This window comes from Lycium barbarum, chromosome 5 (genome assembly GCF_019175385.1).
Source record: "Lycium barbarum isolate Lr01 chromosome 5, ASM1917538v2, whole genome shotgun sequence".
Lineage (NCBI taxonomy): Eukaryota > Viridiplantae > Streptophyta > Magnoliopsida > Solanales > Solanaceae > Lycium > Lycium barbarum.
The window spans coordinates 48,065,979-48,081,009 of NC_083341.1; the positions used below are offsets into that span (position 1 = coordinate 48,065,979).

Consider the following 15,031-nt stretch of genomic DNA (forward strand, 5'->3'; position numbering starts at 1 on the left):
TAAAAGAAAAACAAATCTTTCAAAGCAAAGAAATCTTCTAGCTGTGAATAGGCGCTTTTAACGGATCCTGTCAAGTAACCATACAAAAAGCGACTCCAAAGTTAGACCAAACATGATGATATCCAAAGCTTCTTTATCTTTTATATTTAGTAATCAAATAATTGGTGCTCAAGCATAATGAAGTAGTCTGCTTTATGAGCAAAGAATCATCAAATTACAGGAAAGTAAAGGTAAGGAGATTGAAAAGATCTCTTAATAACAAATAAAATAAAACAGAAAGCAATAGCACATTGAAAAGAAGCTTCTTTAATTCATTCATTAGTACATCAATGATATGTCCCCTTCCCCCCTCTTACAGTTCCCTTTTTCTCTCTCAAATTCCCAATCATACAGAGGAATTAATAACAAACATCTTTACCAAACGAATATAGAAAATAAATAATCACTGCAAAAATATAAAACAAAAGCCAATAACTGAGAAAAACCTGCCTAGTTTCTATGGCAACAAACTTTAATCATATATCAATACAGTGGTAGTGCTGAAGGAGCCTATTGGCTTCTCTTAGTCCACTACAGTAAGCACCATGAGTTGTTGAATAATGGGTTCTATGTGTTGCTTCCCCTGCAAACAGAATTTGAAGTGGAGGTGAACCCTTTGAATTAATACTATGATTGCTCCTTTTTGGCAATGGCTCAGCCATAGTATCCAAATCATCTCCACTTGATCCAACTGCCACATAACTATATGACCCCAAAAAGAGTGGATCACCACCCCATTGGCTCTTTAAGACCTTATCAAATTTGATGGAACTTTCTGCAGAATTTGTATGTCCATTGCACCATTTGGACTTGTTGAGATGCTTTGAGTTTTCTAGTAAATTGGAGATCATTGTTGAGTACCCATTAATGATCTCCTCATCACCAAGTGATTCAAGTTCAAGAGCCTCTTTACCTGCAAACCATGACAATACAACATTTGAATTGCCATATATAGGACATAAAGAAGCTGTCCTCCTCGTCCACCATGGTATTTTTGGATGCCTTAGCTTCGAGTCGGACTGATGGAAGACCATCTGCAAGTAGGGAAACCTCATGGCATCACTGCCATCTAATTCATCACTGTTTGGACTTAGTTGCAAGAATAGCTTGTTAACAACACCAAAACCAAGCCTTGAGATTGCTTGAGTCTTGAATCTAGGAAGTGGAGGACTAAACATACCAGAATTATCGCGAATCCCTTGTTTTAGAACCCCAAGTGACACTGTGACAATCACATGATCAGCATACATGATTGATCCATCACTAAAATGCAGCTTTACTGGCATAGTACCTTCGCCATTTTCGATATCTAACGATTGGTTGTGACCACCATCATCAGGCTGCCATTCAATTTTTGTGACCTTTCGGCCTAATTGAACCAAACCATCCGGCAGAAGAGATGCCAAAGACTCAACTATAGTGGAGTAGCCTTTGGCAATGGTTATTTCTTTCCCAGGAAACATACGATACTCGCTTTCTGCATTGAAATCTAGTGTCTCCAAATCACCAGCTGATGTGTAAGTCCTTTGTGTGTTCTCAAGCATTGCAAAAATGCCTTCCTCCAATAATTTTCTTGTCCATTTATCAAACCCCTGGACTTCCTCTTGTTCTTTCATTGAACCCCAGTAAGCATGAAGTCCTTTCCTTAAGAAAGAACCAACACTTAGGCCACCATTCTTTATGCATCCATTGACAAATTCACTACACACACCATTTTCTTCTATAGCTTTCCCTTGAGCAAAATCCATCAGTTTCTTGAAAAGGTTGGATATGGGGTCAACAAGGGAAGAATTGAGCTCATAACCACCTTCAGCTATTGTCAATGGCTCATCCAAGAACTCATCCATACACTCCCACGGCTTGTCTGATTCAAGTGAGTTAATCTCTTGAGCTATCTTGTAAACAGGACTACCCCCAATTCCATGGATCCAAGTAGCACCCATCTCAATCCTGCTTCCAACAAACTCTGAAGTCTTAATCCTTCCACCAATCCTATTACCACCTTCCACAACACACAGCTCTAACAATTCTTTAGAGCCTGCACTTGTGTAGAGCTTGTTTGCTGCTGTAATACCTGCCATTCCTGCTCCTATTATCACAACTTTTGGTTTCTTGGTAACCATTGTAGCCTATTATTTGCTAACACTATCTTATTTGTGTAGTGATAAGACACACAAGGAAGAAAGAGTGAACAATTTTTGTGAGGGTGTATAGGAATAAATGAACTAGAATCAAATATATAAGGAGGGTACTACATGTTATCCCCCCCTTCTTTTACATAGTTTATTTCCCTAATAAAGACACTCATCTATCTACCCATAGTTTATTTCTCTAATAAAGACAGGCCTCTACTTTTCTTAGCCTCCACTGTTAGTGTAGCCAATACACTAATGCCACCCCCTTAAACACCTCTTTAACTACACTCATAAATATTAGTATACATGTCTCGAGTTCGTATATAAAGAAAAAAAAAAAAGAAACACACACACGCGGACACACGCGAAAGCTTCAACAACTCACAACCCCCTCAACAATCACAAACATGTGTACACATATTTGTAATATTGAGCTACTAAAAACATCAAAAGCTTTGGTTAAGCAAGAGTATATTGATGCCAACACCAATAATAGGTTGATGATGCCTTTCACCGACCTCACATGTGAATCAGGTAAACAAAGGCCCACCAACTGAAACACATTAAATGGTCCCGAGTAGTCAGTGAAGAACTAGCCAAGAATCTCTTTCAAAGTTGTAATAAATTAGACACTCATCAACTTACACAACTCTATGTTGACTTAGCATTAACAATGGTTATCCTATTTCGGGTTGCACGGAACATTTTTGTTTTTCTTATTAAGCCATTTTATGACTTACATTTGACTTATTATTATGATTAGAAAAGCAATGGTTAAAAAATATTTAAGTGATATACACTTTCAGAGTTTAAGGAACTTTTTTACCATTAGTAAAACTTAACCCATTATAACATCTTACTCTCGCCGTTTCAGTTTATGTAAACCTATTTCCTCTTAATCTATGACATGAAGAATAACCCCTATAAGTTATTAAAAGCAATATAATATAAACTTCTTTTTTTTTTTTTTTAATAATAGTCCACTAGGCTTTTGGCCTAGGGCTAATTTTATAAATTTTATCAAAAAAATCCAGAAGTTTGTACAACTCTAGCCAAAAGGCTAATGAAAATACAAAATTTAAACTAATGATCAAATTAAGACTTATAACTTGTCTTAATTTGATATTACAAATTGTTAAAAAATTACTAATAGAATGAAATTTGAAATAATTGTTCCATAAAGAACTTCTGTTTCTATATCTCACATGCTCTATATTTGCCCTCTATATGCACCAAGGCAGTACATTTTCTAACTAATGACCAGTTCTCAGTAGGATGAGCATCCCGGGGTGCTAATACCACCAACTAAGAAACAACCACTAAATAGAAACTGTATGCCCATGTGTACTCAAGAGGTCTGTTGTGTTCCATGTGCTCAATCATTAGGAGCAATAATTCCACTTCCTGTCATTTGTCAAAAGTGCCTCCAACCAGTTGCAATTTATGCTGGTAAAACTTCTCAACATCCTGATTACACTGTGTTTCGCTGCTTGTTGGTATTCCTTCAGTGTGGTTGTTTGTGGTACCTGTTGAATTAAAATCCTAATATAAACTTCTCATTTTTACTCTTAATGAAAAGTTTTTATAGTCACAAAAATATTATGAAATGTTTAAGACCATAAATTTCAAAAGTCTTATAGCCACAAATATTATGATATCTTTAAAATCACAAGTTGCAAAAGTCTTTTTTCTTTCTTAAACTCTATATCCAATCAAATAAATTCATATAAATTGAGGCGGAGGGGAGTACTTGCAAATTCTTTTAATTGAGTTGTTTCTGTAAATAATACAGTATCACTCTCAATTTATATGATAGTTTTTCTTTTTTAGTCCTTAAAGAATGACAGTTTCTATATTTAATAATGATTTAACTTTAAATTTCTTATTTTATCCTTAATGAGATGACTTATAATCAAAGAAATTGCTATGGCTTGTTTGACTATAAATTTCCAAAACAAAATTATTTTTCTTTTAAATATTGTTCTCAATCACAGACCCACATAAATTAGGAAGAAGGACGTATATACTATACTTTTTATGCATAAAACTTAAAACAAAAAATGTAAATACAAAACAGCAGGTCATTGATGAATAAACATAGATAAGTAAAGATAAAAATGAAATGAATAAATGAGAGCCTGAGAGGCTCTTCTTGTAATCTTACGCCAAGATATTTATGTCCTTTCTCTTACATTAAAGTAAAAGTTCCATTCGGGGAAAAGGATTCAGCCTTCTATTGTGGCGACAATAAAGTTCAAATTCAAGATATTTCGGCATATTATTAGACAATGAAATGTTATTGGCCACAATGATATGAGGATATGTTAGCCAGCATCCTATGTAAAGTGTAAGGGCTCGTTTGATATGAGTGTTAAGGAATAATAAACTTCGATATTAAATTTGAGATGAGTTTATTTTATGTTTGATTGGGATAAAGTTGCGAAATCCGGAATCAGTTATTTAGGGATTGTAGTATTATTTTTATCCTTTGAGAGGGTGGGATAACAATCCCGAGATAATTGATTCTGGGATAACTTGTTTCCCAACCAAACGACCCTGACGTTCTTTTCCCTTGAGCATAAAACGAGTAATATCTCTTATATACACATATATAATTTAATTGATTATTAAACTTTTGTTATGACATAAGTTGACTTACGGTGTATTGGTGAAAAATACAATAAATTACAGTTGAAAAATAAAATGAACAATAAATAAATAAATATTCATACTATATCTCGCTCTCTTTGAGGAGATTCAAACTTAGTGCGGTAGAATCTTTACTGGTCCAGTAGTACAACTCTTGACTTGAAAACTCCTAGATAAAATAGTCCAACAACATCATGTGACTCGAACGACTGTGGACCAACTGTTGAGTCCAAAGCTCCACCACAACAAAAATACACCTTCCGTCTACAAAAAAAAAAAAAAAAACTTTTTGTAAAGAATAAGTTGGAGACTTAAGAATATTTTTCTATGTCTCAACTCTCCCTTTCACTACACCAACCTCAAATTATAAACGCAATACAATGTTCTTTTCATCTACAACATAATACTTCTCATCCACATGACACTGGAAAGAAAGCTTCCTTTTATGTAGGTGTAGAGTTTTCTGACTTTCTCATATAGTAAATGTCAAGATAGTGGATAATAATTTGATATGTAGTCGGGTAATTAGCAGGAGGTAATGGGGAGAACATGTCACAGTGGTTAGATGAGTTATATTGATCGCTTTTCTCACTTTATGCCAACTAATATATCATGCACTTTAATATTTGAATATTGAAATGCTTCTAAACTCCAACATTCCCCCACTCGTTTTAATATTAAAATAAGAGACTTCAATAGTTGAAGGGAGACTATTATGCATAAGAAAGGTGTGTGGTGCATCAAACCTTCACTTAGTAAAACAATAACCTTGTACTCTAGAGTCATTAATGGTCTCAGACTTAAACTATGACTGCTCGAGGGAAATAAAGTATCAGTGCTTATAAATAAAAATCAAGGTATTCACATGAGCTTTATAAGCCAACACGTTACAGTGTTGTGTTATCTCGATTTTCATGAGTTTTTTTAGAACAAGTCCAATTATCATAGGAAGCGGCCTACTTCCCCACTCACATAGGTGAAATCTGTCAACGACGCTTCTATTTCATCACCCCAACGTACAAAATACATATTTTCATTAAGATTTCATAGACTCAACCTTCCCAAATAATTACAGGATAAATCCACTCACACCATAGGGAGGGAATAGCATTAATATTAGTGCATTTCTAACAAGCTAACCATCATATGATTTGTTTTTCCCATTGAACCTGGTTATAGAATCTCTAGTCCCCAGGTTGAGTTTCCTCATGTATAACTCTTGAAATTAATGGTTTCAATCCCATCTCCATAGATGTACTCCAAACCCTATTTCTTGCTAAGGTCTTGAAGCTGTAAGATTAGCATAAGATTTAACGCAATCAATATAATGATGCTCTCGGTGTGAAATTTTTTGAGTTAATTTCACCCTCAACAAACCATTTGATCCCTGATTTCTGATGCCATAAGTTTTCTTTCTTCTCAAGAGCTCTAATAAGATTAGCATTGGCTCTATTAAGTTCAGCTCTATTGTTCTTGTCACGCCCTTTTTTAACGGATTAAAACTAGTTCACAACTTATAGGCTATGTTTTCTCTGGTTTTGCAAATTTTCAAAGTCGCCACCTGATTTTAGGAAATATTAGGAAACCATTTATAAAAATTAAACTCCATTTTTAGTCTTTGAAACCTATGAGATTCTAGATAAGGGTTTTATTTACCCCGAGAGGAAGGTGTTAAGCATCCCTCAGAGCCTATCCGAGGACAGTCTTTAAACTTAGTTTAATTAACACTAGAGGGGGATTATTTAATTATTTCTTATTTGTTATCAAATATTTAAAGAATTGCAGAAAAAGAAACTACTCTCTCAAAACTATTTGTATAAAAAAAGGGTTTTTAAAGTAAATATAACTATGTGAGTAAATGCATATTTATAAAGAAAGTAGTTAATGCTGATGTATGCATGAGGAAAATATGTGTGACATTTATTTTATATAAGAATAATATGTATAATATAGAATAAGGAGGGATATATTTTTTATAAGAAAATAATGTATATATGTGATATGTAAAAGAATTAGCTAGTATATGTGATATATATGTATATGAAAATGGTACATGTGTACGTTTATTGTAGAGGCAGTAGTTAGTATACATGAGATGTAAACATATACGTATATATTCATAATGTATTTTTGTATACAATAGTATAAAATGAGAGGATTAGGAATGCATATTATTTTAGAAAAATAATGTATATGTGCGATGTTTATATCCTATGAAAAACGATATATAATGGTTCAAAAATAGCTATTTTATGATATGGAAATAATATATATATGTATACACATGATGAAAAGATGATCAAAGGAATTACTGAAAATAAGATAGTATATGTAGGATACGTGTTTATGAAAGTATTCTATAGGTATACTCATGGTAAAGGAAAATAATTATTACAAGATGTATATGTGCATGTGATGAGAAAAATCATTAAAAAAATGCATGCAAAATAATATCTTTGCATATAAAGTAGAGTATATACCTTATAGTTCTTAAAAATACTTGGGCCTTAGTAGGAGTTCTTGTATTAAACTTGTAGACCCGGGTCCTTTTATGTTAGCTACCCAAAGAATTCCAAAAAATGACTCATGCCAGATCTGTTAGTCACAAAACTCATTTTTTATAGCCTCTGTTTTACCTGGTTTTAGCCACTGTTCTTGTTTTTATTCCTCAAAATCTGGCGCCCATTCTGTCCCTTTTTTTTTTACTTCTAAAATCTGTATGCTAACCTTTGCACATTCTCTACCTGACCCTTTTTTGAAACACCTGGAAAACTTAGATTGCTCTATATTTGAAAAGAAATTTCAGTTTCATCTTTTAAAAAAATTCCAATTTTCCTTGCAGCCCGAAAAAAGTTGACATCATTTATGTGATTATTCTAATATGCCTAATCCAAATAAATACACTAAGTTCACTAAAAAAGAGCGTAGGGAAGATAATAACTAAACTTACTAACATACTTAAGTCAAGTTACGAATTCAAAACAAAACTACAAAAATACAAATTCACAAGAGTGTTAGTCAAATAATATAAATAGCACGTATCAAACAATATGAAGGCTTAAAATTTTGAATAAAGGAAGAGCGGAAACTCGAGATGCGAAAGTAGGGGACGGCTAGACACGAGCAATTAAATCTTGCAACTGGCTGTTCTCTGATATGGGCAGAATCTGGAGTTGCCATAACTCCAAATGCTCCCAAGGTTCCTCATGAAAAAGAAAAGAAAAGATAAAGATAAGGATTAGAAACAATTCTCAACAAGGAAAAAGAAGTCTATATAACTTTAATTAATAAAAGCTGGATAAAAGAATCAAATGTAAGACAAGGCTTTCTCGTGTCATATTTTCAAAACGCAACACCACGATCAGTTTAAAAGAAGATCATTGTAGTCCCAATTGCTACTCGAACAACCAAACGCTTCAAGCTAAATGTACAACAAGAAACTTTGATTAAACTAAAGCTTACTCAGATTTCAAAACATCATATTGGCTTATTCCCAAACAATATATATCCAGAGATACTTAGCATATTTTCTCTAGGTTCAAATAAGGAAAAAATAAGTTAGCATATTAATGGCACCCGAACTTGAGTATAGCAGCCCCACTCCCTTTTTTATGCAAGTTTTAAGTGTTCCAAAGTCTTAAAAATTAAGTCATTTAAGCTCGAAATAGAGGAACATATTCTTGATTTTAAGTCTCAAACAATCAGACCCAAAAGAGGTGCACCAGCAACCAAACTAAACGTATGATTTTTTTAAAAACTTAAAGGCAGTTAGATAGGTTAGTAGATGGTGAAGCTAACAGTGTACATGACTAAACTATTGAGTTAGGCCAAGATGCTAAAAATACAATAAACAAATTCTGAATAGTCAACTAAGACTCAGATAAGAGATTAGAAAGAAAAGGAAAATTTAAAGCAGAAGCAATAGTAAGAAAGTCCTAGCTTTAATTAGTAACTGCATAACCTAGAGCAAGTAACCGGACAATACTCTAGATACTTAAAACATGAGAGACAACGTAAAATTGTAAATCCAATAAAGTTTTGACTTGACGCACATATAGTATCTCACTTGCTTCAAATATTATCCATTTAAAGAGAAACAAACAACCCCTTTCACGTAGAAACTTTAGCCAAATAGAATTGATGTCCAGACAAATCTAAAGGGCGTATGCTACTGCCTTAGTGAACTGGCTAAACCAACTTGAGCCATGACAAAGAAATGGAATAACCTATTTAGTTATTTACACTTCTACAAGAAGGAGAGAACAAATTTCAACTCTTGTTTTGAGCAGGTGACATAAAGCAACTTCTAGATTCGATATTCTATTTAATTAGATTCAAACCCTTTTTGATTCCTTGGATAACCTCAAATCTTAATCAAACCATATGAGGGTAGTACAGCTTCATACTAGTTAACTCCTTTTAAGCATAACTAGTACATGAAATAAGTTTCAACAAGTTCGAAGATTACGAGAAGTAAAACAACCATTCCTCAGCATTTATGAAAAAAAAAAATGATCATCCAACTTGATTTAAGCATTCTTACGATCAATACAAGGCAAAACGACTCAATAAACTCATCATCTTCACTTAATTGAAAAGAGAACACCCAAACAAACTCTTGAATGAATACAACTACTACTCCTAGATTTGTTTAAAAGGATTACTAATCTGTTTTTTCAACTAGAGGAGCTACACACCAATAGCTATCTACTTATCTCCAACCATAGATCAATTAGCTTTCGGATATTGAACTCCTTTTTTTTTAATTAAAACCAGTAACTTTCCCCAACCAAAACAGTAACTTTTTAACCCAAAAACAGTAGCTGTTTTAGTTAAAACACAGTAGCTTTCTTTTATATCAAAACAACAACTTCTTAACCCAAAAACAGTAGCTGTTTTAGTTAAAACACAATAGCTTTCTTTTATATCAAAACAACAACTTCTTAACCCAAAAACAGTAGCTGTTTTAGTTAATTTAAAACCTTTTATATAAAGAAACAAGTATACTTAGCATGAACATGTTTTAAGGAAGAAAAAAAAATTGAATCTCGAACCTGTAGTAAACTGATAATCCAGCAAGGAATTTTTAAGCAAAGCAGCCATCAGATCATACAAATCATAGGGATAGATTTTTTAAAAGAAGTGAACCAACAAGCAAGATTCTCACAATATATTACAAGTATTCTCGATTTGGTTCTGTTCTGACATCATATCAAACCAAACTCATTAAGGTATCAAATCAGGGGCTTAAGGTAGTGAAGTTATTGGACCTATTCACCAAGTAGACTAATGTTTTCCTAAGTGTCGTTAGTCTTTCTAGCCATTTTTATACGGACTCGGACCACAGAATTACAACATCACAAGCTCTAACAAATGTCGAAATAGAAAATTAGGCGAGCAACGAAGTCGAACACATGTTTGATGAATTAACAACTAATTCTTCTAAGTGCGATTAATCCTTTTACACCAGCTCGCGACAAATGAAGAACAAACCAATTCCAGCCAGCCAAACCAAACAAGCGACGAAAAATACTTGGACGACTACATCTCTACTTCTTACAAAATGAAAGACGAAGAGAGGACGAGTATGATTACCTTCTCCGTGACAGCGAACTGAGGCTATTATCGTCGTCGAGTCTTCGAATCCGCTCGAAGTGATCCTTGCTCAGCCGAGAACAACCAAAATTATACAGCCAAAAGAACTTAGAGTTAAAAAATAGAATTTTCTGAGAATTCGAGTTTTAGCAAAAGGAATTTTCGAGAGGGGAAAGTTTATGAAAATAAAAGGGGTTTTTTTGTGGTTGTTCAACCTTGTTTAAAACAGCCCTCAATGGCCAGTATTTATAGCCGAAGGTTGGGTGTTTCAACAGCTTGTTCTTTTGCCTTGGAAATTCGGATTAAAGGGAGGGAAAATTCTGAGATTTCAAAAAAGATGATGAAGAAAAGTGACGGTTCTCACCCTATTTTTTTTCCAGAGGTGAAGTGAAAGCTAGAAGTCCGAATCTAATGGTTTTTCCATGGTTTTAGGCCCCAACGGATTGGAACGAGCCTTTAACCTATGGATTGTTGGAAGATCTGCCTAGAAACCCAAAGATCCTTGCGTGTTTTTTCGATTTGGGGGGTTGATTCGACTTGGACGAGCTGTTCGAAGCTCTGTCACTTGAAGAAAACGGACTGGGGTTAATGGGAGATGGTGTCTATTCTTTATACGGTGGTCCGACGGGTGTGGTGGTGGTGAGACGACGTGACGTGATGTGGGGTGGGGTGGGGTGGCGGCGATGGTTGAATTGGTGGTTTGGTTAGGGCTGTTGGTTGAAGGAGAAAAAGGGCTGTTTGGTTCGTTTGGTTTAGTTACAGAAGATGGAGTGGATTTAGTTGTAGGGGGTTTGGGCCGGGTCGGTTGGGTTTGGGCTGGGGCGGTTGAATATTGGGCAGGGGCGTTTAATATTGGGTTGGGGTGTTTTGGGTTAAGGGGATTTAATTTGGAGTAGAAGGGAATTGGCCCAATGTTTGGTAGATGAATTATTTTCTAATCAATTAATAAAAACATGCTTCTTTGTCCTAATTAATTTCCAAAAACGTGTACATATGAAAATTATAATACAAGTAATTTAATATACGTATTTAGTTTAAAATAGAATAAACGATGATTAACATAGTAATAAATAGGATCAAAGGAAAAATGCCAACGCCAATATTGATATAGGAATATCAACACTATTTTTGAGTGATTTAATTGTAAGCATGATGTTTAGTAATATTTTTTTTTAATTATATATATAAAAATATAATGATGTTTCGGTGATTTTTAAGAAACGATAGAAATCTTTCTTAGTTTTAGAGAAATAATATCTTAAAAATAGTGTAGTAATTAGTGAAAATATTCCAAACTCATTTCTGGGGAATTTTCACGACTGAGAAGCATAGTGAAATTAATTAAATGAGAAAGGAGGGCCAAAATTGAGTGTCAACAGTTCTCAGTGTTGTCCCCAACATTTGCCTACTCCAGCTCAAAGACTTTGTCTACGAGAGACTTCCTAATAAAAAAAATGTTACCAAGACATTTATAGGTGTTCTCGAGCTTCAAATGGAATCTTCAAAGATACGAACCTTGAGTGTCAAACCAAGCCTGTTTTACCACTTCAAGGAAGTCAGATTCATCAACCCAGAAATCTAAAAACCTGAAATACTTAATATGGGCATTGGCATTGTTCATAGCGCTGATGAGAAGAGGAGAATTATCAGAGTCAGTTCTTGCAAGATGGTTGATATTGGTGGAACTGAACAAATTCATCCATTAATGATTAACAAGGGATCTATCAAGTCTCTGCCAAACCCTTCTATCAGGCCCCCATCCATTACACCAAGTGAAGTCAGAGCCAGAAAAACCAAGATCAAGTAGGTCACAATCCACAATACATTGGATAAAAGAAAAGCTTTTGGATATTCTATGAGGAGCACCACCCTTCTTTAATAGGACCTATGGTACAGTTTATAGAGGATAAAAGTTTTGTGATTTTTCTTTTAGAAAATATAATTATGTGGTTTGATGAAAAAAAATCATCATTATTATCATATGTGAAATTTATCCTCATATTTTGTTTATTAATAATCAAAATACTTCTAGAATCAATGCACAAAGTGGACCTCTTCCCCTAGTCCATATTACTTTAAGATCATTGTGAACTTCGTATCGCACAATCATATTCTGATGGAAAATGTATTTAAAAATTGGTGTTAATAGTAAAAAGGTCAAAGACTCAAAGCTATGCATAGTTTAAGAATTTACGTGCACGCAATAATGATAAATATTTATTGCAATATAAATTCGTCATTATAAAATTCTAGCAATGTAACTATGAGTAACTATCATCCTGTCGTTATACTTGTACAAGTTTTTTGATAGATATTACCAAGATTAAATTTATTTTAGTCTCCATCTAATCTTCAAATATTTTACGTTATATGTCATGGTTAAGTTTATGATACCCAAAGCTTTGATCTTTATCTAATTCTTCATAAAAGGCTGTACAGATATGTGAGCATCGTGGCTTAGTTTAAAGGATAAGATAAAAGTTATCAAGGCTATACGAAATTAGATGTTTTAAAGGTGACTCTAGAAAACGCATTATGTTGTTTCTCTTTTTGGTCGGGAATAAACGTAATCGCTTCTCATCTTTTCTGTTTTTTTTTTTTTTTTTCAACTACAAAGTTTGTTATCTTTACCTTCTAGCTGTAACAGTAATCAATTTATCTTCGTTTTAAGCAAACCAATTTAGTCTAAAAAAGCGTCAAAATCAAGAGGACACTAATTTATTAATAATAATGATATGTCTTTTAAAGTTTTTGTACACTTATTAAAAATCAATAACCGTAGTTATCGTATGAAAAAATCATTCGTAGGGAGCGCTTCTCCTAAAAATGGCTCGTACGGGTGCTAATTTGGACATAGTCGGATTCTAATGTGGATACCGAACACCGGGTGAGAAATAAAAAAAAACAGTCGTTATCAGAATATTTGTCCAAATTACCTTTTGTTTAATTTGTCTCTTAAACGTCTCACTTAATTAACACTCCAATAATTGAAGCAACAAAGATGATCATTCGAAACAAAAAGTGGTAAATACTTTGTGTTTTTTCTAGAAAAACAAATATTTTAAGACAATTATGTTTAATGTGGTGCAGTGGATGGACTGCTCCTTCCTTAACTAGAGGTCTCGGGTCGAGCTCTGGGTATGAATTTTTTTCGGTAGGGAGTACTTCTCCCGAATGGGCCCTATGTGTCGTGAATCCGAAATAGTTGGGCTCTAATGCGAGTACTACACACCGGATAAAAAAATGTTTATCAAAACGATTAATACTCCCTCCTTCTCAATTTTTTTTTTATTTTACACGCCCCTTAAGAAATATTAATTAGGAGTGGTATTTGACTAGCTTTACCTTTATTATATCTAAGTTGTAATCTCTCCATTAAATGATTGCTTTATTTATGTGTCATCTTCATTAATAATAAAATTCTACTAAGAATAAAATAGAAAAAAATAATTAATTGTGTTTTGAACTCTTAAAATACCAAAAATGTTTAAGACAATTATTATTAATAACCACATTAAATAATTTGATAGTTCGGATGGGGAATAAGCTTCTTTGTTTAGGTTTCTAAGACCCTTGCTTACTGACGAAGCCTAAGTTATGATCTCACGATGAGTCGCTGTAGTAAATGGCATGATCAAGACCATAATTACTTGGTTCCGTCCAACTAAGCATCATTAATGTCTCATTATTTTTTATGGGCTGAGGTGATGCATCATTATCAATGCTTAATTAAGAAAAAGTAAACATATTCTTGAGTTCCAAATATATAAAAATAACGACACAATATTGTACATCGATGACCTAAATTTTCTCCGATTACCCAACTCCCCAAAGACTAAAAGGAGTGGAAAACAGGAGAAAGAGCACATAAGACAAACATCCTGTTTGGCCAATGTTATTTTTACTTACATAAAAGGTGCTTATATTTAAAAAGTTAGATGCTTATTTTTAAAAAGTTGAAGTGTTTGGCCTAGCTTTTGGGAGAAAATAAATATTTTTGGGAGTACAAGAAGCAATTTTCAGAAGCTAAACAAAATAGTTTTTCCCCAGAAGTACTTTTTTGAAAAACACTTTTGAGAAAATACACTTTAAAGTTCTTCTTAAAAGCTTGGTCAAACGCTAATTGCTGCTCAAAAGTGTTTTTTAAATTAATTGTTCAAATACAAACTGTTTCTCACAAAAAAATACTTTTTTAAAAAGCATTTTAAGAAAAAGAAAAAAACTTTTCATAATAAGCTGATTTTAGAAGTTTGACCAAACAGGCCAAAAGTCACCCTTACCCTTACGTATCAGACTCCTCCGTTTCACTTTAATTGGCCCTATATTGGAAATAGAGCTTTCTTACTTATTCGTTTTAGCAAATGAAGAGAATTTATTAATTTTTTTTTTTCATATTACCCTTAGTATTAAATAATTACATAAAAACTTTTTAGAGTTCCAACGCATCATTAATAATATTAATTTAGTAAAATATAAATACACCCCTACTATAAACTTTCTTAAAGAATGTACCAAATTAACATGGGTCAAATAAAATAAAACGGAGAGAATATGTTGAATAGAATCACATGGATTTTTGGAGCAACGAATCCCACCGAGTAATTCTAGATTCA

At 33.4% G+C, this 15,031-nt stretch overlaps 1 protein-coding gene and 1 long non-coding RNA gene across 2 annotated transcripts; both read right to left on the reverse strand.

Moving 5' to 3' along the window:
- Window positions 1–283: 283 nt before the first annotated feature.
- Window positions 284–2,614, reverse strand: LOC132640830 (probable polyamine oxidase 5). Its single transcript, XM_060357612.1, has one exon. The coding sequence runs from the start codon at window positions 2,160–2,162 to the stop codon at window positions 516–518; it is 1,647 nt and encodes a 548-aa protein (XP_060213595.1). The 5' UTR covers window positions 2,163–2,614; the 3' UTR covers window positions 284–515.
- A 5,134-nt stretch (window positions 2,615–7,748) lies between these two features.
- Window positions 7,749–11,159, reverse strand: LOC132640831 (uncharacterized). Its single transcript, XR_009582417.1, has 2 exons — window positions 10,419–11,159; window positions 7,749–8,026 (listed from the first exon to the last, which is right to left on the reverse strand). It is a non-coding gene; the product is annotated as an uncharacterized LOC132640831 (long non-coding RNA).
- Window positions 11,160–15,031: the final 3,872 nt, after the last annotated feature.

What these genes read in the sequence shown, in the direction of transcription:
- LOC132640830 (XM_060357612.1), bottom strand. Translation starts at nt 2,162, where the DNA reads ATGGTTACCAAGAAACCAAAAGTTGTGATAATAGGAGCAGGAATGGCA.